Source organism: Cetorhinus maximus, chromosome 4, assembly GCF_964194155.1.
Source record: "Cetorhinus maximus chromosome 4, sCetMax3.hap1.1, whole genome shotgun sequence".
Lineage (NCBI taxonomy): Eukaryota > Metazoa > Chordata > Chondrichthyes > Lamniformes > Cetorhinidae > Cetorhinus > Cetorhinus maximus.
The window spans coordinates 74,877,019-74,900,417 of NC_135882.1; the positions used below are offsets into that span (position 1 = coordinate 74,877,019).

Below are 23,399 nucleotides of genomic sequence, written 5' to 3' on the forward strand. Positions count from 1 at the left end.
GTGTCCCTAACAGTTTACTATTCACAAACCTGTAGCTGCAGGGCAGAGAGGGAACCAGCAGAGAGGTTCACCTTACAGGGGACACTGCCCACAAAACGGGGTCTACAGGCAGAATATCAGTTTCCTTGACTTGTCTGAACACCAGTGTTTCAGGAACTCAGGATATCACATCATGCGGTGTCAGACATCTGCAGCCTCCTAGAGGAAGACCTTCTGCCTGCTAGACCTGGTGGCCACAAGGTACCCGGTAGCTGCTAAATTCACCTTTGCTCTCACATTTTTTACCTTGGATCCTTCCAGGGCTCTGCTGCAGACAAATGCAAGATCTCCAAGTTGGTCAGGCACAAATGCATAAGAGAGGTGACTGATGGGCTGTTGTCCAGGGCCAGCAATTACGCTAACTTTGCCATCAGTTATGGCAGCCAGAATGAGCTGATGCTTAACTTTCTGACGCTGCTTGGTTTCCGAAAGGTGCAGTGCTCCATCAATTGCACACGCATGGCAATCGGGCACCCGTAGAATAACCAGGAGTACTGATTAACCACAAGGCCTTCCACTCCATCAATGTGCTGCTCTGCACAGCAACAAAAAGATCTTTCTTCAAGTGTGCACAATATTCCTGGGTAATTGTCATGATGCTTCCATCCTGCAGCTGCTCACCCTCCTTAATCTTCCAGGTCTGCACCTAGAAACAGACTTATGGGATGGCTGATAAGGGACAAGGGATACCCACTACAAAGTTGGCTCATGACACACGCCAGAAACCCCATCACTGAAGCCCAACAGCACAACAATAAATGCCATATCACCACTACCTGTGTGATTGAACAAGTTATTGGAATGCTGAAGATGCACTACAGGTCCCTAGACAGATCTGGAGGTGCCCTTCAGTGTACACTAAGCAAGGTCTCCAGAATGGTTGTGGTTTGATTTGCTCTACACAACATTGAGCAACAGCGTGGTTTGGACCTGCACGAGGAACGAGCCGAAGAGCTCAGATCCTCCTAGAATGTGAGGAAGAAGAGGAAAGTGATGAGGAAAATGCACCCCCAGCCGCTTGCACTGCTGCCTGGGGTGCCAGGGCCGTCCTTATTAATGCAAGGTTCATTTAGGTTGCACCAGTGCATCCAAGTCAGCAGAAAATATAACACTCACTTTTCACCCTCTGCATGCTGTCACTCTCCCCAACAGCCCCCATCCTCCCCCCACCATTCCACCACCTCCCCTCATTGGTCCCCACGAATTCAGGATGATAGGTCTCACATTCATCATCAAACAAGCTGAATGGCTACTTATCACCAAGCACCCAAGAATGACAAGATGGAAGAGAGTTGATAAAGAACATTTGTGTGATCTGAAATAATAGCAAAAACTTACCAACGGCATTTTAACATACTCACATGTGCACACCTTCACACATCTGCAAAACCTTATTTTTCCTTTTTATGCTATTCCTGAGTGGTGCAATTTGTGTGGCTTCAGCAGTGGGAGAGGCAGGCTGCTCATATCCCTGCTCTGATTACACTTAGTGAAGGTAACTATGAAGGAGAGGCATGACATTGCAAAAGGAGGAGGGGATGTGGGAAATGCATTGAAAGAGGACATCTAACTACAAGTTAAGTGAATGTTAGGAGTGATGTGTTGGAGTAGGCTTGAAAAGTAGATTCAGGAACATAAGAACATAAGAAATAGGAGCAGGAGGAGGCCATTTGGCCCCTCAAGCCTGCCCCACCATTCAATAAGATCATGGCTGATCTGCCCCAGGCCTCAACTCCTCTTTCATGCCAGCTCCTCATAGCCCTCAACTGCCCGATATTTCAAAAATCTGTTACCTCTTCTTTAAATACTTTCAGTAATCTAGCCTCCACAACTCTCTGGGGTAGAGAATTCCAGATATTCACTACCCTCTGAGAGAAGAAATTCCTTCGCATCTCAGTTTTAAACGAGTGTCTTCTTATTCTGAAACTATGTGCCCTAGTTTGAGATTCCCCCACTAGTGGAAACATCTTCTCAACATCTACCCTGTCAAGCCCCCTCAGAATCTTGTACATTTCAATAAGATCACCCCTCATTCTTCTAAACTCCAATGAATAAACCTGTTTAGCCGTTCCTGATAAGTCCCTTCATCCCCTTCATCCCAGGAATCAGGCTAGTGAATCTCTCTTGAACTGCCTCCAATGCCAGTATATCCTTTCTTAAATATGGGGACCAAAACTGTACACAGTACTCCAGGTGCGGCCTCAGTATACCCTGCCCAGTTGTAACAAGAATTCCCTATTTTTAAACTCCAACCCCCCCTAGCAATACAGGCCAAAATTCCATTTGCCTTCTTATTTACTTGCTGCACCTGCATGCTAACTTTTTGTGTTTCATGCACAAGAACACCCAGATCCCTCTGTGCTGCACTTTTTTGGAGTCTCTCTCCATTTAAATAATAGTTTGCCTTTTTATTCTTTCTACCAAAGTGCATGACCTCACACTTTCCTACATTAAATTCCATCTGCCAAGTTTTTACCCATTCACTCAACCTATCTATATCTGCTTGCAGATTCCTTATGTCCTCATCACAACATGCCCTCCCAGCTATTTTTGTATTGTCAGCAAATTTGGATACATTACACACTGCCCCCTCCCCCAAGTCATTAATATAGATAGTAAATAATTGAGGCCTGAGGACTGATCCTTGCGGGACTCCACTAGTTACGTCTTTCCAACCTGAAAAAGACCCATTAATCCTGACTCTCTGGGATGAATTTTCTCGTTGGTGTGTGTGGGGGCAGGACCCGCATGCCGACGCGTAAAATGACGCGCGGTGACGTCTGGCGAGCGTCTCGACGTCACTGCGCGCCATCATGATATTTCGGTGGGCAGGCTCGCGGTGATCTCCGATGCGTGCCCTGCCATTAATTAACGGGCTACTTAGGGCCCTGGAGGCACCAATTGACGGCGATTTTTTGGCGCCCGTGCAATCTTCGGGTTGTTGCACGGGCACAACGGGCAGGTGGGTAGGACACATTTATATAAACCTCATCCACGGGCAGGATAAGAGGGGTCAGTGGGATCTCGAGTGTGCTCTGTCAAATATTTATTTTTCAAAGTTACTGATGGTGCCTGTGTGAACTGCAATACTTCAAAACGCATAACAGCTGCTTGGACTGGACTCACAACCTTCAGGTCAGCACTCGGAAGTGAGGAATCTTTTTTGGGCCTGCAGGTTTCAGGAAGCCATCCCTTAGCCTGGGAATGGGAGTTGAACTCTCCACTGGAGGCACCTCCTTTAAGAAGGAAGGGAGGGCCAGAAGAGGGAGGAGGCCAGGAGTGCACATTCAGCCTCCAGGGGTGCCATCTTTGGGAGGACAGGCGCAGCGACAAGGGGTGTTGGGCCAAGAGGTAGTCCAAGGTGGAATGGGCTGCAAAAGATGCCACTATCCTGCTGCCAGGGTATACAGGCGGCGAAGCAGCTACCTCAATATGTCTGAGGTGCAGTGCCGAAGGAGGCTCCATCACTCAAGGGAGACAGTCAACTATATCTGTCAAATGATAGGGCCTGAGATCTCCGCTAGCTGTGTGGGCGGACACCCCATGCCAGTGGCTCTTAAGGTCACAGCTGCCCTCAACTTCTATGCCTCTGGCTCCTTCCAGGGGTCGGTGGGTGATCTTTGCGGTGTCTCCTAATCAGCTGTCCACACTTGTGTCAAGCAGATACAGATGCTCTGTTCAGGTGTGCATTGACCTTCATCCACTACCTTTGGGACCAGGCAAGCCAGACACAGCGAGCCAGAGGCTTCGCAGCCATTGCTGGCTTACCCCACGTCCAGGGTGCAATAGACTGTACACATGTGGCCATCAAGGCACCAGCAGGTGAGCCCGGTGCCTTCGTCAACAGGAAGGGCTTCCACTCCATGAACGTGCAGATAGTGTGTGACCACAGGATGCAGATACTACAAGTCTGTGCAAGGTACCCAGGCAGCTCCCACAACGCCTACATCCTCAATCACTTCCAGGTGCCGGGGCTTTTCAGTGCTCCAGCCTGGCTTGATGGATGGCTACTGGGTGACAAGGGCTATCCCTCTCAGAAGGTGGCTCATGACCCCTCTCCGCCATCCAAGAACAGAGGCTGAGCAGCGGTACAATAGGAGCCACGCCTCCACAAGGGCTGTGGTGGAGAGAGCCATCGATCTTCTTAAAATGCGCTTCCGATGCCTGGACCGTTCAGGGGGCGCACTCTAGTACCTCCCAGATCATGTGTCGGTGATAGTGGTTGCATGCTGCGCTCTCCACAATCTTGTGCTGGAAAGGGGGGACGCTGTGGGTGACGAAGATATAGACGCAGTGGCTGCGGCTGCCCAGCAGTGAGTCCGAGGATAAGCACACACAGGGAAATGCTGAGGGGATAGACACTGACCCGGGCATACTCCAGGAAGGCAGGGCCACCCGGGAGGCTTTAATCCAATGAACCCTCAGCTAGCACACCATGTATGGACCTCCAGGACAAGCCTGGGCTGCAGGCTCTATACTTGATACTGAGTGCAAAATCTGCCTGGATAGGAACATTAACTAAGGGCCTTGTCAATAAAGCTGAATGTCCCACAAATCACTCATAACATTATTGCTAACAATCCACCTGCAGAAGAAAAGAGACACCCTCAGCCATGGTGACATGTCTGAATTTAATGGTTTAAAAAAAGGAACTTAAGAGAACAAAATGACAAAGGTGTTAAACATCACACCAATTCATAAAGACCTCATCTTGGGCCAACACAAATGCAGTGATAAACCCGTGGTGTGCCTAAAATACCTTATGTTTACATTTCCGGGTGCTAAGTCTTGGTACTGCCCCCTCGCTGGGAGTGGCATCTGAGACAGCCTGCTCACCCTGCTGTCCTGTTGGCCTCGATGACCTTGGTGGTCGTCCTCTGGCCCGTGGAGCCTGTGCTGGCCCTGCCTGGGAGGGAGCTGCCAGTTCCACAGCCGGCATCTCCCCAGTTGTCGCAGCCTCATCGGATGCAACGGTCACTGGCAGAGGGGCAGAGGAGCTGCTGTCCTCATTCGGAGCGCCCTGAGAGGACCCCACAGAGACAACACGCAGCTGCTGCACCGATGTGAGGTCGCTTCAGACCTCCCTGCTCACCGTGGATGGATGGGCACTGATCTGGGAAACTTGGTGCCCAGACCTTCTCTCACACTAGCAGTGACCAACTGAGGTCAATGCTGATGTGAGGGCTTGCTGGTCAGAGCGCATCCCCAGGAAGCCCTGATGGGTCTCCTGGAGGAGCCCCTCCACGAGAGTCGCCACTCTCTCCATGGAGGACGCATGGCGCTCGGACATGAGGCTGGTTGCATTGGCAATAGTCCGCGTAGACTCCTCCACCACAGACACCAAGCCACGCATAGCCTCATGTATCTCCCTCAGGTGCTCCCGCACACCCGGCCGCATTTCCTGCCCCTGCTGCGTCGACTCCAGAGGCACATCATCAGCCACTGACTGAGCATGTACCTGGTCCCCTGCAATCCTCTTGACTGCTGGCACCATGGGCACTCTCTGTCTCTGCCAGCTCCTCCAGCGACTGTGAAGTGCCCTCACCGCTGTGCCCCGGGACAGTAGCCAATGTTTGAATTCTCACCAAGGTGCTAGTATCTGCGCTGGTGCCTGTCTGGCAGAGATGGTGTGACGCAGGTGAGTCCGAGACTTCAGGACCCTCAGGTGTGAGAGGGGGCCCCTGCTGCTCCTCCCGGCCCTGATCCGCTGATGCTGAAAGGAAGTATGTTGGATCGGTTAACGTGGAGAAAATGTCAATGTGCATCCCTGTCCCCCGGGTCATTATGCGCTCATCCTTCCATAAGCACTGGTCAAGCCATGTTGCAAACTTCAATCACTGAACATTCAGCACTGCCATGGCTGTTGGGAGAACAATGGTGACCTCACTGCTGGGCAAATATACCTGCCCGTGACACCCCAGCCTCACTGACACTGGTGGGCCTGGGCGCATGGCACCTCTCCAAATCTAGGGCCTCTTCCTCTAACCAGGTAAGCATCGCCACCTGGGCTGGCCCTCCGCCAGTCCTCACCTGCTCGGCAGAATTATGTGCATTCTTCTCCTGAAAACTGCAACTGGACTCTCTTTGCGGACGGCCCACCCCAACCAGAATGGGACATATCGGGGCTCAAGTGCCTCCTCACCCCACTGCTGTCGAACACTCACACAAAAATGCTAGGCCTGTCCCCTCCCCCTTGGCCAAATGCTGCGTACATCACATTTGGCACCACACGGTCTAACCTTCCATAGCAAGGAGGCGCAAGCACGTGGAGCGCAGAGGGCAGCAGATCGATCGGTGCCACGCCACCTTGAAGCTCCCCTCCCAGCATGTCATCACCCTGACTTGGACATGTCCTGGAATTCCAGCACTGCGCCTAGGTGCAGATCCTCCAGGTCGTCCCCAAAACAGTCATGTGGGTCTCAGCGTACCACATGCTGCGAGGGTAGTACCCATCTCTTCACTACCATCTCTGGGCAACCTAGGCATGGGCAATATCTGCTGGCCACCCAGCAAAGGACACATGCAGTCAATGATTCAATGCGGTCACTACACTCAGACTTGGGGGCGGCACCAGTGGGGAAATCTTACCTGCTGGGTTAAGTGACCAATGCCAACATGGTATTCACCCTTGCCGAGCGCAACAGGTCGTTAAAGCACTTGTGACACTGGATCCAGGTGCGCCGCACCATGGCCGCAGGAGTTCACAATTTCCGCCACTTCCTCCCAGGCACGTTTGGTCATGTGGGGGGGGCCTCCTTCTCCCGTCCTTGGGTACGAGCACCTCCCACCATGCTGCCACTTCCTCCAGGAGGGCAGCAAGCCAATCATCAGAAAGATGAGGGGCACTGTGCCCCCCGGCCCTACCCTCCTGCTTGGTCTGCTCACCAGCAACGCTCTGGGGAGCCCTTCCACTTGTCACATTTGACAGCCTTTGAAAGGCTGCAGCAGCTTTTTTAAACAGGCCGCTGGATCACCATTGGACCCGGCAGTTATTGCAGTCCTGTCGCTGCTCACCCACTCCCACTGTCCTTGGGAGCCGCGAATCATGCTGGCCTGGCCTTATTTGGCCCGCCCACATAAAATGGCAGCACGGACCCGATCTCAGGTGGCGATTGGGTCCACGCCCATGCCCATGCCCATGCCTGTGCCTGCTCCCGCTTCGCCCTCCTGCCAGCCAGAAAATTTTGCCCTCTGTCTTCTCTGTGTTAACCAATCCTCAATCCACGCTAATACATCACCCCCAATACTGTGAGCTCCTATCTTGTGTAATAACCTTTTATGTGGCACCTTATCGAATGCCTTCTGGAAATCCAAATACACTACATCTACCAGTTCCCCTTTATCAACTCAGCTTGTTATATCCTCAAAGAACTCTAGCAAATTTGTCAAACATGATTTTTCTTTCACAAAACCATGTTGACTCTGTTTGATTGCATTAAGCTTTCCTAAATATCCTGCTATTTGTTGCTTAATAATGGACTCTAGCATTTTCCCAACGACAGATGTTAGGCTGACTGGCCTATAGTTTCCTGCTTTTTGTCTCCTTCCCTTCTTGAACAGGGGCATCACATTAACGGTTTTTCAATTTGCTGGGACCCTCCAGGAATCCAGTGAGTTCTGGAATATTTCAACCAATGCCTCCACTATCTCTGCAGCCACTTCCTTTAAAACCCTTGGATGCAGGCCATCAGGTCCTGGCGACTTGTCTGCCTTTAGTCCCATTAGTTTGTAAATTCCTTATCCCTCGTAATAGAGACTGTCACAAGATCTTTCTTCCCATTAGCTCCTTGCTTATCTGATATTTTTGGGATGTTTTTAGTGTCCTCCACCGTGAAAACTGATGCAAAATATTGGTCTAAATTATCTGCCATTTCCCTGTCCCACATTGTCAATTCTCCAGTCGCATCCTCCAAGGGTCCCATGCTCACTTTAGCTACTCTCTTTTTATTTACCCGTCGAAGCTCTTGCTGTTTGTTTTTATATTTCTTGCCAATTTACTTTCATAATCAATTTTCCCCCTCTTTATTAGCTTTTTAGTCACCCGCTGCTGGTTCCTAAAAAATTCCCAATCCTCTGGCCTACCACTAGTTTTTGCCGTGGAGTGATGCACACATCAGGATGTAGTGAATGTGTAACTGTACTCACTTTCCCTGACCTGCTTAGACTATGAAAACATTTTCTGTTCTGAATTAAGGAGTGTGACTTCTTCCTCCAATTACTCCTTACAGCCCCAGGAACTTTGCACATGTGCCACTTGTTTCTCTTCAGTTCCCAACTCCTTCAAATTGAATCTTTGGAGTCCCACTTTAAATACTTGAGTTGAGGTTGTGTCATGTGGGCCCACATTATGCCTGCGACTGGTGATTGGATGGGAAACCCAGAAGTAAAGTGATAATGAGGTGACTAAGTTAAAAGCTCACTCACAGACATGCTGCACTTATTTCCAGGCTTCGCATGCACTATTAGGCTCACCTGCTCCCGACATGCTGTGGAATTCAAATCGAGACTAACAAATCCTCCACAACAAGTCCTTAATGACAAAGCCATTGCATAAAACAGTTGCCCAATTGCAAGCTGTCTCAATGTTTATTAACCCAATGAAAATGAACTGAAGGCTTAAAAGGTAATTTTACATTTAAAATGAACAAAATTAACCATTTCCCTGCTGCTTTTCTTCTCTTCTGTTTTCTCCTTGTTATCTATCTAACCTATTTTTATCATTAGGTCTTCCTGCATCTCTACCTAATATAACCTGTTATAACTGTTCTTCAATAGTTTGTCTCAAAAATACACTTGTTCATTTGCTTAACATGAGCTTTGGAAACTGGCACTATGTTATAAGGTAGTGTAGGTCCTCTTAGGGACCATTAATATTTAAAGAAGAGATCCGAACAGCAATTAACCAATAGAACTACATGATAAGATTTCATGTTTTTTAACAAAAACAAACTGTATTGTATATATAAAGAAAAATTAAACAAAGTGAGCACTGTTAACAACGCAATAGCTTATAAAGACTTATGTTCTAAACTCAGTTCTACTTTTTTATTTCATCCCAAGGGTTCCATTTATTTAGGAAATCTTGAAGGTTCATTCACTTTCCTGGGACTAACCCAAAAGATATATCACAGTCTTCCAGAATTTACTCTAATTCTCCTTAGTATTACAGCTCTTCATTGAAGTAAGTTTCCATGGGGGTCCTTCCATTAGCTTTTTGGCTACATGACCTGCCACCTGTTCTTTACAGACCTCATGACTGTGGATGCTTCATCTCCTTATTCAGCTTGCTAGCAGGTCCTCCAAGGGCCCCACGTTCACTTTTGCCACTCTCTTTCTTTTCATACACCAGTAGAAGCTCTTGCTGTTTGTTTTTATATTTCTTGCCAATTTACTTTCATAATCAATTTTCTCCCTCTTTATTAGCTTTTTAGTCATCCGCTGCTGGTTCCTAAAAAATTCCCAATCCTCTGGCCTATCACTACTTTCCCACAGTTTCCCAAAGTACTGACTGCTTTCTGCCACAAGGCTCTGTGATGACCACTGTAGATTTCTTCCACCAGCTATAAGCTAGAACAAATCTTCCAGCTGCCATTCCCTGCATTGAATGATGAAATTTTTCTCTGTTTGAAATGCAGGCCTAACTGACTATCATCTCCTGTAAGTTCTCTCAATCTGGTGAGAAGCAGTCTTCACCAATGCAGAGCTACAACTGCCTCTGTCTGTTTCCAAACTGAACTGCTTGCTTCTGTCTATTTTAAAACTGAACTGCTTGCTTCTGTCTATTTTAAAACTGAACTGCTTGCTTCCGTCAGCAAACACACACGGGTAAATAAATTAAACAAAAGAACCTTCTAACCAAGACTCCAACCTGAATCACTATCACTTTGGCAATGTGACATACTTGTTCCCAGGTAGAAATATAAATTAATTACCTTTTTATTCCAAAGTTTTCCTTGATTCTGGGAAATCTTATGAATAATTTCTATCTCGTATGGAGTTTTACGACCTTCTTTCCCAGAATTGCTCACTCTGACCTCTTAAGATGCCATGGCCTCAACCTTTTACGTGTAATAAACCCCAAGCTTGTTTGAATTGCGTTTACTTCAGTGTTGCTTATTAGTTTCTCAATCATGTACCCCATTTTCTTCAGTTAAAACTTTAGTTCCGAAAACAAAAAGTTATATCTTAAAGCATATGAATTATAAACTAAGTATTCACAACAGCAGTTGTCTTCAAGAGTCATTTTATCAGACAGCCAACATTTTCTTGATACATGGACATGATGAAACCTTGGCCAGATTTTTGTCCCTGGGTCAGGTTTGCCATGTCAGGAGATTTCCCGTCTCAGTGAACCCAACCTTTATAAATGTTCACCTGCAGGTCAGATTTTAAATCGGGGCGGCAACTCCAGAAAGGAATATGCAAGCTGCTGGGTGCAGAGGTAGGCTGAGAGCAAGGCCTGCCTCTGTGTTATGGCATTTTGTTTAAATAAATAAGTAATAAAACAAAAGGTTTCTTCCAGTCCTCAACACTCGTCCCCTCAACCCCATGGGCTCCCTGTGCCCCATCCATGCCAACCTATGCCCCTCCACCCATTCACCATACCCTCTATGCCAACACATGACCATTTACCTTCCCCCATTTTCCTATACCAATTTAGTGCTAATTCATGCCAACACATGCCCCCACCACCATTTTCCCTTACCCTCGCCATGCCAATTCACCTAGTATCCATGGACAGTTCCTTGACAGCTTTGACAGTTCCTGGATGCTTTGACAGCTTTGACACTACCTGGACAGGTTTTACAGCTTTGACATTTGGACAGCTCTTTTACAGTTCCTTGACAGCTGGAAAGTTCTGTGACAGATGGACAACTCTTTAACAGTCCCTTGACAGTTGGACAGCTCTTTTAAAAAGTGCACAATCATGTTCACTTATAACAACCCCAAAGGGTACCTTATCTCTCCAAAATATTGCCTTACCTCTCTCAAAGGTGTCTCAAGACTCTATCCAAAGAGGTATCTTACCCCTCCAAAGGGCTACCCAAACAGATACACCAAGTTCAGAATTCCTCTTACCTATTCTAATCTGCACACTCTGGATTCCACAGTCCTGTTCTTCCAAGCTCCCATTTCATTGGAGGCAGCTGGTGACTTAAATGGCCAGCTGCTGCTGCTGAATTGTGCATGCGCAAACCCTGGCCTGACTCCAGTTCCGCCTCCGTGAAGTTGGAAATGCCGAGTTTGGGGACAGGTCTTAAAATTTTCAACCATTTCTAGGATTTTCTCTGTCTTGGTGAAAATTTGGGCCTCCCAAATCAAATCTTATGATTTTTCAACATTGCACTGAAAGTAAGGCCTACCAGGTAGACAATTGTGGCATATTGAGGAATTCACCAAGGCTCCTCAGACAGCAGCTTCAAAACTCACAACCATTACTATTTAGAAGGACAAAGGCAGTAGATAGATGGGAACACCACCAACTGGAAATTCCCCTCCAAGTCACTCACCATCCTGACTTGGAAACATATTCCTTCACTGTCGCTGGGTCAAAACCCTGGAACTCCCTTCCTAACAGCACTGTGGGTGTACCTACACCACATGGACTGCAGCGATTCAAGAAGGCATCTCACCACCACCTTCTTAAGGGCAACTAGGGATGGGCAATAAATGCTGGCCCAGCCAATGAAGCCGACATCCTGTGAATGAATAAAAAAAAGTGTCATTGGCATTTCTCAGCAATAACTCCTTGGGTAGCCCTCTGGCCTCTCAGTCAGAGGGTTGTGGGTTTAAGTCACATTCCAGAGACTTGAGGATAAATATTTAGGCTGACATTACTGTGCTGCACTGAGAGACTACTGCACTATTGGAGGATCTGTCTTTGGGATAAGATGTTAAACCCAGACTCCATATGTTCTCTCAGGTGAACATAAAATATCCCTTGGCACTATTTTGAAAAAGAGCACGAGAGTTATCCCTCCTTTTAGAACCAATATTCATCCCTCAATCAACATCACAAGAAGAACATTATCACATTGCTGTTTGTGGGAGCTTGCTGTGCACAAATTGGTTGCTCCGTTTCTTACATTCCAACAGTGACTACACTTCAAAAGTGCTTCATTGGCTGTTATGTTTTTGGAACATTCTGAAGTTATGAAAGGCGCCATATAAATGGCAGCTTATAAATCTTTTCACCTTTTCCTGAATCTTACCTCAGTGTATTTACTCATTTAATCAGCTTAGAGTTTGGAGGTTTGTTAGAGTGAAAGTATTTGTAGGGAGTCTTGCTCCTGAAACAAAAGTAGATCTGATTTAGGAATTACAGAATAAAATTATTGTGCCAGCCTGCAGACTTGACTCTTCCTTTTGCAGAATCCAGTGTTTTAAAACACAGTAATAATTTAAAGAAATCTTATTTATGATCTTTTATCTTCATTGTCTGTTATTGTTGACAGACTTGATAGGTTGATTTTTTTTCTTATTTTATACTTCCTTTCATTCTTTTTTTGAGACAGGATGATCCACAAAGAAGGAATTTTACTGCTTGTTCAAAAAGTGCATATTCCAATTGTATAGCTCTCAAAGAGTACACCAGGCAAGCACCCTAACTGTTAAAAAAGGGCTGTAGTTTACCATGGCAATTGATAAGACGAATGAAAGTAAGTATCAACTGAGAGAAGTTCAATCAACATATTGGCCGGAATTTTACGGCCCTGTCAGGGTGTGAATGAGGCCCTATAATGCTGCGAGCCATTGCTAACTCCATGGACTTTGGCGGGACCGTAAAATCCTGCCCATCGGCCCTCGCTGCTGACCGTCAAGTATGTTTTGCTGATCTCTCTGGCAAGAATTTTCCCTCTATCACTGTGCAGTGGTACTGCAGCTATTGCAGTACTCTTTACTGGGCATTCACAGTGTGGAGCTAAAGTGAAGTCATCAAGCTATCCAAGTGGCCAATCACATTAAAGGAATTTCATAGACCCATATACAGAAATCAAAAGGCACAAAATTAAAGTCACTTTTTTAAAAAAGTAGAGCATATTAAAGATCGGCGCATACACATGCGGTGAAGGTAGAAGGTGAAATATTTTGAAAAAACTTTGAAAAAAATATTAAAACACCTTAGCTTAAAAATCTACCGATTAATCATTTAACAGTATTCCATGATTGTAAAGTTATTTTTTCAGAGCCAGTTCTGTCATGTATCAAATTTTGTTATTAATCAAACGCTTTTAAAAACCTAGTTATTCTTGGTTAAACAGGGTGGAACATTTTAAGGAGTTTCAAACAGTCACATGGGGAGGTGGGAAAGTTGAAATTGTCACTGATTTCTTGGTTGCCAATTCTGGGAGGAGCTGCAGTGCAGCCTGTGTTGGAATCCTGAGTGACAGACCATAACTTCCGGATTTCCAAGCTAACCTGTCTGATATCCTGAAGCGTGATTGGTTTCAGATGGGTAAGGGCGGTGAATGCAAACACTTTACTGTCAACTGCCAGCCACTCATCTGGTCAATGGTAACCCGTAGGATGTTGATAACGGGAATTTAGCAATGATAATGCCATTGAATGTCAAGGGGAGATGGTTGGAACATTGTGCAAGCACCAGCGAACATCCCCACTTCTAATCTTATGATGGAAGGGAGGCCATTGATGAAGCAGCTGAAGATAGTTAGGCTTAGGATACTACCATGAGGAACGCCTGCAGTGATGTCCTGGGACTGAGATGATTGGCCTCCAAAAACCACAACCATCTTTGTCCTAGGTATGAATCCAACTAGTGGAAAGTTTTCCCCCTGATTCGCATTGACTCATTTTGCTAGGGCTCCTTGATGCCTCACTTGGTCAAATGCTGTCACTGTCAATTCACGGGCAGAATTTTGTGGCCCCTCCCGCCAGCAGGATTTCCTGGTCCTACGGAAGCCAATAGACTTTTGAAAGGCTCGCCGCATTTTCTGGCCCTGCCCCCACCACGATGGGGCTGTAAAATTCTGCCCCACCTCTTGAGTTCAGCTCTTTTGCCGATGATTAGGTAAGGATATCAAGGGACTTGCTACTAAGATGGGTAAATGGAGTTGAAATGCAGATCAGGCATGATATAATTCAATGATGGCTGAATGGCCTACCCCTCTCCCTGTGCTCCTATAAGTGCTAATTAGATTGCTTTATATGACAAAAATTGGATTCATCAAATATGAACACCATAGCAGAAAATGATTAAATTGTTTTGCTGATGATTGGTGGTCAATAAACCATGGGTTCCATTTTAAACGAATAGATTATAAGGAACTTAATTTGGATTAAACTGCTTGTAAATGGATTGCTCTGAGCTATTTAGAACTCAATGCCAGGTGACACTTTATGAAGTGTACATAATAACTGTTTTAGTAGTTATAGCCCAGAAAGAAAAAACAGTAAAAACTGGGAAATAAGAATACTGGTCCGAACTGGTCTTGTATACCTTAAAATAGAACACCAGTAAAACTAGGAAATAAGAGTACTGGTCCTGGGGCAGATCAGCCATGATCTTATTGAATGGCGGGGCAGGCTTGAAGGGCCAAATGGCCTATTCCTGCTCCAATTTTTCACGTTCTTATGCTCAACCTGTTTTTTCCTTCTGGGAGAAGTTAACAGCAATGTTCAGAGTTATCTTACTATGTCTATTTTTCTAGATCTATATTAATGTTGCTCTTTGGTTAACTCTTTTTAGCTGGAGCATGGGGCATTATTATGCAAACAGAATAGCCTGGGGCGTTTTACTATTCATGAAGCTGCTTTTTCAGGTGCAGAGAAGGCATTGGAAATAATACTCCAGAAAGGTTGGTACAAATTAAAATATTGTTGACTGAAGAGAAAGCCTGTCTTTATGTCTTTACTTACTTCCTGCAAACAGGGAATCACAACAGTATTTGTTTTTCAAGGTGAGGAACTGGGCCACTCTCGTGAAAAACATGTAAATTATCTTGATGAAGGACTCCACACCCCTCTTCATTTGGCTTTGCTTGGTGGAAAAATTGAGACAATTAAAATTTGCATTGACAATGGAGCAAAAATTGATTTACCTGAGGTATGTGTTTACAGAGCAATAATAAGATAAAAGAAAAAGGAGAAAGAAAGCAAGTGTTAGAAAATCTAAAATAAAACAGAAAATCTTGCAAATGGACAGCCGAACAAATGGAATAAAAACAGAATACTGCTTTATTGGAACTGGCTAGTTATAAAATGAGCAATTTAGTGGTAAGTGCTGCTTAGTTGTTAATTGTGTATTATCATACTCATCGCTTACGGATGATGCAATGCTGGAACAATGCTGAATTCTATTTTTTTTAAAGGGTTGAGATCTAAAGTGCAGGCATTAAGATTCAAAAGAGTAAGGGAACACAAGATAAATCAGGGATTAGTGATTATGTTACCCCCTCCTCCTCCCTGCCCCAAGTTAAGGTTTGAAGTCTCACAATTGCAAGAGAAGGAAAGACTGGGAGATGTAAAATATTCTAACAGAATTGAAGTCCTATGTGAGAGCTCAAGGTTAGGACCTGAAATTCACCCATAGCTGCTGTCGCTCCTCTGCTGTAACTTTGTTGGAAATGTGGCCGAAACCCCATTTTCACGAGTATACCGAGTTTATGCTGTACTTCTGGCAATGTTAAACCAACTGGTTAAGGACAGCTCCAAGGACATGCCAGGCCTGCCTGGTGTGTCTTGATGACAGTGAAGGTGCAGAAAGGAGGAAAAGCACATTTGGTCTGCACTTGGAGCTCAAAGAAACAAGGGAGGAAATTGTTTGAAATTGATCTTACATCATTCCAGCACCATAAGTGTACCAAAGACAGCGAGGAAATTCAGCTCTTAGATTAAAATCCGCTATCATTTCAAATGATAATTTCCGGGTTTAAAGCTTTTAAACCCCTCAGCTTACTAGCATCAGAGTTGCTATGACTGAATATATTTGTGTTTTGTTTACTATTGACAGAAGGATAAGTCTACTGCCCTTCACTTTGCCTGCATGCAGGGGGCAGTTGAAGCTGTCAAACTCATGCTGTCTAAATACAAGGGAGAAAATGATATACTGCACCTTCTAGATGGCATTAGACAAACACCATTGCACAAGTAAGGTTTATTTAAAACTGTTTTCAGTAGAAGAATTTAAAATCTATTTGTGGTGGTAAAATTTAATGTATAATGTGTAATTTTTATATACAGGGCTGCAACATATGACTACTCAGAACTAGTGGAATACTTAATTGAACAGGTATTCGCACACAACTCTTATAAACTGTTATAGATGTTAAATTTGACCAGCTCTTACTAGGTGGAGAATAAAGTAAAAGTGACCATAAGAAAGATTGATTTTTAGGATAGGAAGGTCCCCCAATGCCTGAGCACACTTATCCAATGAGTGCCTTGGCCATAAAGACAGGGAAGGACCAACAATTAATTTCTAGTTGGTGTTGAGTTTGCTGATCTCATCTGTAGAGATGATAGGTATATTACAAATAGTCTCTACTACCCTCGATATGCATGCATATGAAGATTAGGTGAGAATAGAATCAGACTTAACCTCATAGACTCTTTCTATTTCTCCATCTTACTATGTCACTGTGTACATAACAGGACTTTGCACATATCTGGTACCTTTGATGTTTGATCCCGTCTTTTGACTGATTTGTTGAACAAAGCACCTGCCTACCCTCGCAGGAGGTCTTAAAAGACCTCAGGGCAATAGTTTCAAAGTAGGGCAGAAATCTTTAACTCTCAATCCACATAATAAAAACAGATTATCTGTCTGTTACCACATTGCTGTTTGTGGGAGCTTGTGAGCAAATTGGCACATTTCCTATGTTACAGTAGTGACTGCACATCAAAAGTATTTCCTTCCTTTCATTCCTCCCTTCCTCCCTTCCTATCTTTCTTCCCTTCTCTTCCTTCTTCTTCTCTTTCCTTCATTTTTTCCTTTCTTTCTTTCATTCCTTCTTTTTTTTTTCCTTTCTTTCCTACCTCACTTCCTTCTTTTCCGTCCTCAAGGCCTTTGACCACTTTATACTAGGTGGTTTGTAGCAGGAGAGGCATGCCTTAACATGAAAGAAAACTAGAACTTATATGTAAATTGATTAATTTGTAAGGGGTAAACAATTCTACTTAATTTACGTGTGAGTAATTTTCAGTATTTTTTTTTGTAACAGGGAACAGACATGAATATGATTGACTGTGAATCCCGCACTCCCCTTCTGTGGGCCGCTTCACATGGAGCATGGAATACTGTGGAAATTCTGGTGACAAGAGGTCAGGACCCTTCACTGTTCTTATGTCACTGTGAGACGAGGTAGTACATTTGTGCAGACTCCCTGTTGCTTTATGGTAATGTTCTCATGCCGTCATTGAAGACCCAGTTATTTCTCAACGTTTACTTTAACTCTGATATTTTACATATTTTTAATTCTTGGGGAGTGGGTGCCCTTGGCAAGGTTAGTATTTATTGTCCACCTCTAGTTGGCTTCTCCCTGAACCACTGCACTCCATTGGGTGAAGGTGTTCCCACTGGGTTCTGGTCCTTCATTGTCTTCATAGAGGGGAAGCCTTCCTTCCTTTCCTACCTGGGAGGCAGCTGGGAGTTGAGAGCAGCATCTCCAGCTGCTGAAGAAACTGAATAAAACAAAACAACTGTAACATCACAAGAAACTAGTCAGTTGAATGGCCGGTAAGTGCTTGGTGTAAGGGACAGTGTGTTAATAGCCAAGTTAGGACACAGGAGTTAAGGTAGATCTATAAATAAGAAGAACTAAAACTAAAGTAAAATAAAAATAAATAAAAAATAAAATAGTTAAAATGAAAGTGTTAAAATGAAATAATTAAAATAAATACCTGCAACACATACCAGTGCAATCAAGTATTGTATAACTTTTAGTTTTATACGTGGGTGGTACTAGCACTTAGTAAGCACAGTAGATTGCAGTATACATAGGAATTTTTCTGAATTAATTAAGAGAGTAACTAAATTAACTAAATAATGTACATAAAAATGGCAGGACAGGTGCTAAGTTGCAGCTGTGGAATGAGGGTATTCTGGTCATCCAGGGCAAACACACCTGTAGAAAGTGCAAGCAGTTAGAGGAATTCCGGATCAGGGTTACTGATCTGGAAGCCTAACTGCAGACACTGTGCAACATAAGGGAGGGGGAGAAATACCTGGATACTTTTATCCAGAAAACAGTTACACCTCTTAGAATAGGTTTATCTGTTTTGGCCAGCAGCGAGGGACAATAGGATGTGACCATGAGTAGACAGGTAATAGGGCCGAGCAGACAGGAGTGGAGGAACCTCAGACTTTGCAATTGTCAGACAGGTTGAGCTGCTCAAAACTTCTGTAGATGAAAGCAAGATCTGCAAGGTGGATGAGCAGGCTGGCCATGGCATCATAGTGCAAGAGGGGGGAGCAAAGAGGAATGTAGTGGTAGTAAAGGACAGTATAGTGAGGGGGATTGACACTGTTCTCTGCAGCAAAGAGTGAGAGTCCAGATGGCTGTGTTGCTTGCCCAGTGCCAGGGTTCAGGACATCTGTTCAGAGCTGGAGAGGAACTTGCAGTGAGAGGGGTAGGATCCAGTTGTCGTGGTGCATGTACATAATTAGAAATAGGAAAGAGGTTCTGCATAGTCAGTATGGGGAGCTAGACACCAAATTAAGAAGCAGAAACTCAAAGGTAATGTCTGGATTATTATCTCAGCCAAGTGCAAAGCGGCATAAGGCATATAAACTAGAGAGCTGAATGCATAGCTCAAAGACTGGTGTGTGAGAAGTGGGTTCTGGTTTGTGGGGCACTGGCATCAGTGTTGGAGAAAGTGGGGGTTGTACCATCAGGATGGTCTACACCTGAACGGAGCTGGGACCAGTGTTCCAGCGAGCCGCATAACTAGGGAAGTAGAAAGGGCTTTAAACTAAGTAAGGGGTGGGGGTGGGGTTGGCGGGGGGTGGTGGGGGGGGGTGGGAGTGGGGGGGGTGAGAGATCAAACTTGGGTAGATGCTGCAAATCATGGGGTACAGTCAAAGCAGGAGAGCAAAATATGGGAAATGAGGCTCAGAGAATGACAAGGAGGGAAAGAGAGAAAAAAAACCTAAGAATGCACCAACAGTCAAGACTAGATGTTACAAAGGTAACAAAAAGTGAAAACTAAGGGCTCTGTATCTGAATGCGCATAGCATTTACAATAAAGTAATGAATTGATAGTGTACATTGAAGTAAACAAATATGATCTGATAGCCATTATGGAGATGTGGCTGTAGGATGACAAAGATTGGGTCCTGAATATTGAGGGATATATGATATTCAAGAAGAATAGGAAGCTAGGTAAAGGTGGAGGAGTAGCACTTTTAATCAAAGAGGGCATTGATGCAATAGTTAGAGATGACCTTGGTTCAGGAGATCAGGATGTAGAATTGGTTTTGGTGGAGATGGGGAATAGTAGGGGAAAGAAGTCACTGGTAGGAGTGGTCTACATCCCCCACTAACAGTAACCACAAGATAGGACAAAATATACAAGAAGAAATATTGGGTGCTTGTGATAAAGGGACAGCAATAATCATGGGTGATTTTAATTTACATATAAACTAGAAAATCTGATTAACAGTAGTAGCCTGGACGAGGAGACCATAGAATGTATTTGAGACAGTTTCTTAGAGCAGCATGTTCTGGAACCAACCAGAGAGCAGGTTATATTAGATTTGATATTGTGTAATGTGACAGGATGAATTAATGACCTCAGAGTAAAGACACCCCTAGGTATCAGCGATCACAATGTGATTGAATTTTACATCCAATTTGAAAGAGAAAAGAGTGGGTCTAAGACTAGTATTTAAACTTAAATAGGGGCAACTATGTGGGCATGAAAGCTGAGTTAGCTGAAGTGAACTGGGAGACTAGGCGAGAGGATAGATCAATAGAGGAGCAATGGGAGACATTTAAGGGGATATTTCAGAATATTCAGAAAAAGTATATTCCTACTATGAAGGAATATCCTATGGGGAGGATGCACCACCCTTGGTTAACTAAAGCAGTTAAGGAAAGCATCAAACTTAAGGAAAAAGCACATAACTGTGCAAAGATGGGTGGCAGAATATAAAGAACGGCAGAGAATGACTGAAAGGTTAATCAGGAGAAAGAAATTAATGCATGAGAGGAAGCTAGCTAGAAATGTAAAAATGAATAGCAAGAGTTTCTACAGGCATTTGAAAGTGAAAAGCGTGAAGGGGCTGGGCAGAGTAGATAGGGAGAAGCTGTTCCCACTTCTGTCTCTTTTATTCCATGAGCAATAACTTTTCTCAGTGGAGGTGGAGGCAGCCTGCTGACTGTTATGCCCTGTCTCTGATGATCTTGGTGGGCGTCCTCTGGAGAGCCAAGACCTGGAGGGCCCTGGTCTGCTTTCGAGGTCCTATTGTGTGGCAGTGGCTCCCTTCTCGGCCTGTGGAGTTGGAGCTGCTGGGGTCGCAGGAACCCAGAAGGGAAAAAATATATATAAACTGGGGAATAAGAATATTGGTCTGAACTGTTTTTCTCTTCTGGGAAGAACAGATTCGGGTGGGCCAGACACTCCTGGAGTCCCCTGGATGGATGGCCCCAGGGTGTGCACCTGCTGCTCCTCCTCCCTCTGGGTGCCTGAGGGCCTCTAGCTGACTCCACAAGGAGAAGGAGTAGCTGGAGTGAGATCGAGATGCCCTGGACCTCTCTCGTGTACATGCTGTTGGAGGCCAACTATGGCGTCAGCAATGGAATTCAGCCCATGCAGCAGTGCAGGAGCAAAGTCCTGGACCAAGGTTGCTGCCACCATCCTACCAGTGTTGAGCTCAGTACATTGGCATGCCAGTTCTATCACCTCAGCCTGAAAGCAAATGGACTCCTCCATCGTGCCTTGCAATCTGAGGAGTGCAGCGGACATTCCTTCTTCATGTTCCCGAGCTTGCCTTTGCAACTCCAGCAACTGAGGTTTGACTGAATCCAGAGGCTTGTCATCTGACTCAGACTGAGCAGATTTCTGGCCTCCAGTATTCCTCCGAGTGCCAGACACCTGGGAAGCCCCTGCTGCCGCCTGCTGTGGATCAGACAGTGCGATGTGCTCATCAGATTGTGATCCTGAGGCTACTCTAAAGCTCGGTCCCACCAAGGTGTGTGTCTCTGCGCTGGTGGAGGGTGTGGGTGAGCACTGTGACGGGACTTCAATTAGGATGTCATCAGATTCTTCTTCCGAGGTGTCTTTGGGGATTGATTGGAGGCCCTGGGTTGTGGACTCCCTCGGCTGTTTTCCGGGTGTGCCTGCACAAGCAAAGAGAGATAATTAGTGCATGGCAGTGGCTGCAATTCAGATGGCGCCGGTGTGAAGAAGCGGTGAGGTGATGGCGTGGCGGGTGAATGAGACCCCACCCACCATCGAAACGGCGTGTTTCCCAGGAATGCATGATTAATGAGGAGGGATTGGGACAATACGGCATGAAAAGCCGCCATTGCTGCCGACTGTGAAAATGTTCTTTTTCGTGCCAGCTACTGCACTTAATGCAAATCTGGGACGATTCCGCTCTCTGCTACAGATATTGTACTTCAACAGCAGATTTGTTAAGTCTACAATTCTCCCTTTGTTTATCAAAATTTTATGCAAAGCTCTGTATTTTTTCAATAACAGCAGGTACACCAATCTTGCACCTGGATGTGCGGAGCTATATGCCAATGGGTCAAAAAATTCATGTTAAAATGCTGAGGCCTTGGCTTAGACTCGGCACTGTATGACCAGGCCAAACTTGAATAGAGAATCCCAAGAATTGATGGAGATCAGTCCTCCAAACACCTCATCACATTTGACATGAGTTGCTGGCAATGGTCCTGCTTCCAATGGAGCATTTCTCCTCCTCCTGGCTCCATCGGATTATTTTTTAACTTACCTGAAGTTGGTGGCTGCACGGGTCACTGATGTGTCCTGAGCGAGATAGGCCCACTGTTTTGAACCTGTGTTACCCCTGAAAAACAGGGTCCAAGGCATATTAATCTTTGCTTTCCAATCTCTGGCTTGTACTTTTGTCCTGCATGGTTTCTTACAAGAAATTTGGAATTAATAAATTTGCCCTATAGTTCCATGTGAAACAATGGTCCTCTAGTAGCTCACCCAAATGGGCTTTCCTCATCCACATGGCAGATGACTTATCAGTTGTGGGGCCAGCAGAATTCAGCCAAACTCATCTTTAACTGGCATCAACTCACATACACTTACAGCACTTACTGATGCATAAATGTCAAAGGTGCCTGTAAGCCTAGATAATGTCTCATTATCCCTGTAGCAAACTTTATTTGGAAATTAAATTGATGTTTACAAATTCAATAGAAGAAGAAAGCTAACCAGGAAGAAAAGAAAGCTTGAATACCTGCTAACGTTTATTAACATTAGTCTCAATGTCAGATAATTTCCATAATCACAGGGCGGTAGTAGCTGCCCACAAAAATTAGCTCCTATAACTTTACTAAACCATTAGCTATTGAATCTTTGCAGTTCTTAAAGTAAATAATTTCACATCATCTCCAGTCCAAGCAAACAATGCCATTGTGTTTTGCCATTCTTGTTTCTATTTATAATGTGGCCTAATTTCAAAATAATAGTAAAAGGTAATTTAAAAGCTTTATCATTCTTACTATGTTGTATTCAAAGCAACGATTAAGCTGTTCAATGACTAAGTCTTAGGCTACCCCAGGTTAAGACTTCACAATTGCATCATACTCATTCATCATTTTAAAAATATAAGGGAGAGTGAACCAGTGAGTGTCATGTGTGCCTGCATACCTTTGTAACGTAAAGGTGCTCGGCAGAGCAAGGGTTAACATTAAACTGAAGAATAGCACCGCCCACAGTATGATGTATAGAATCACACGGTAATAGACTTGGAAAACAGTCTAGAAGGAACCTGCATAGCAGCAGCATAATACATGGCAGTAACCGCTACCTGTACATAGTTAAGGATTGCTTATAAGTGCTTCATGTTTAAATATACAAGTCTCAAGATCTCATCAATGAGACACTAAACGAACCCATAACACAACAGCGAGTAGATAGAATTTTAATTCCCAGACCTCATTAACATCCCATCAATCTACAACTCATGTGGAACAAGGGAAGCAGCTAGCAGCCTGGTGACCCTTAGCCATCCGCCAGCATACAGACAGGTGTGGGGAACTTAGATTCCAAGGTTGTGGAGGGGGTGCAGCCTAGGGCAGGGAAGTCCTCAGCTTTCTTTGTGGGCACATAGGAACACTGCTGCTTCTAACCCCACAAGATAAGCTCACATACAATCTACCTTATGTGGCCTTTCTAGACGTTCCGTGGCAGGAAGGCCA

At 44.9% G+C, this 23,399-nt stretch overlaps 1 protein-coding gene across 1 annotated transcript in view; it reads left to right on the forward strand.

Annotated features, from left to right (window-relative positions):
* The window catches only part of trpa1b (transient receptor potential cation channel, subfamily A, member 1b), a 150,885-nt gene that overhangs the window by 35,334 nt on the left and 92,152 nt on the right, over nucleotides 1-23,399 (forward strand). Inside the window, exons 6-10 of the mRNA XM_078541229.1 lie at nucleotides 14,747-14,855; nucleotides 14,958-15,103; nucleotides 16,010-16,146; nucleotides 16,240-16,288; nucleotides 17,220-17,319. Coding sequence (XP_078397355.1) covers nucleotides 14,747-14,855; nucleotides 14,958-15,103; nucleotides 16,010-16,146; nucleotides 16,240-16,288; nucleotides 17,220-17,319 — 541 coding nt within the window. The remainder of the gene's footprint in view (nucleotides 1-14,746; nucleotides 14,856-14,957; nucleotides 15,104-16,009; nucleotides 16,147-16,239; nucleotides 16,289-17,219; nucleotides 17,320-23,399) is intronic.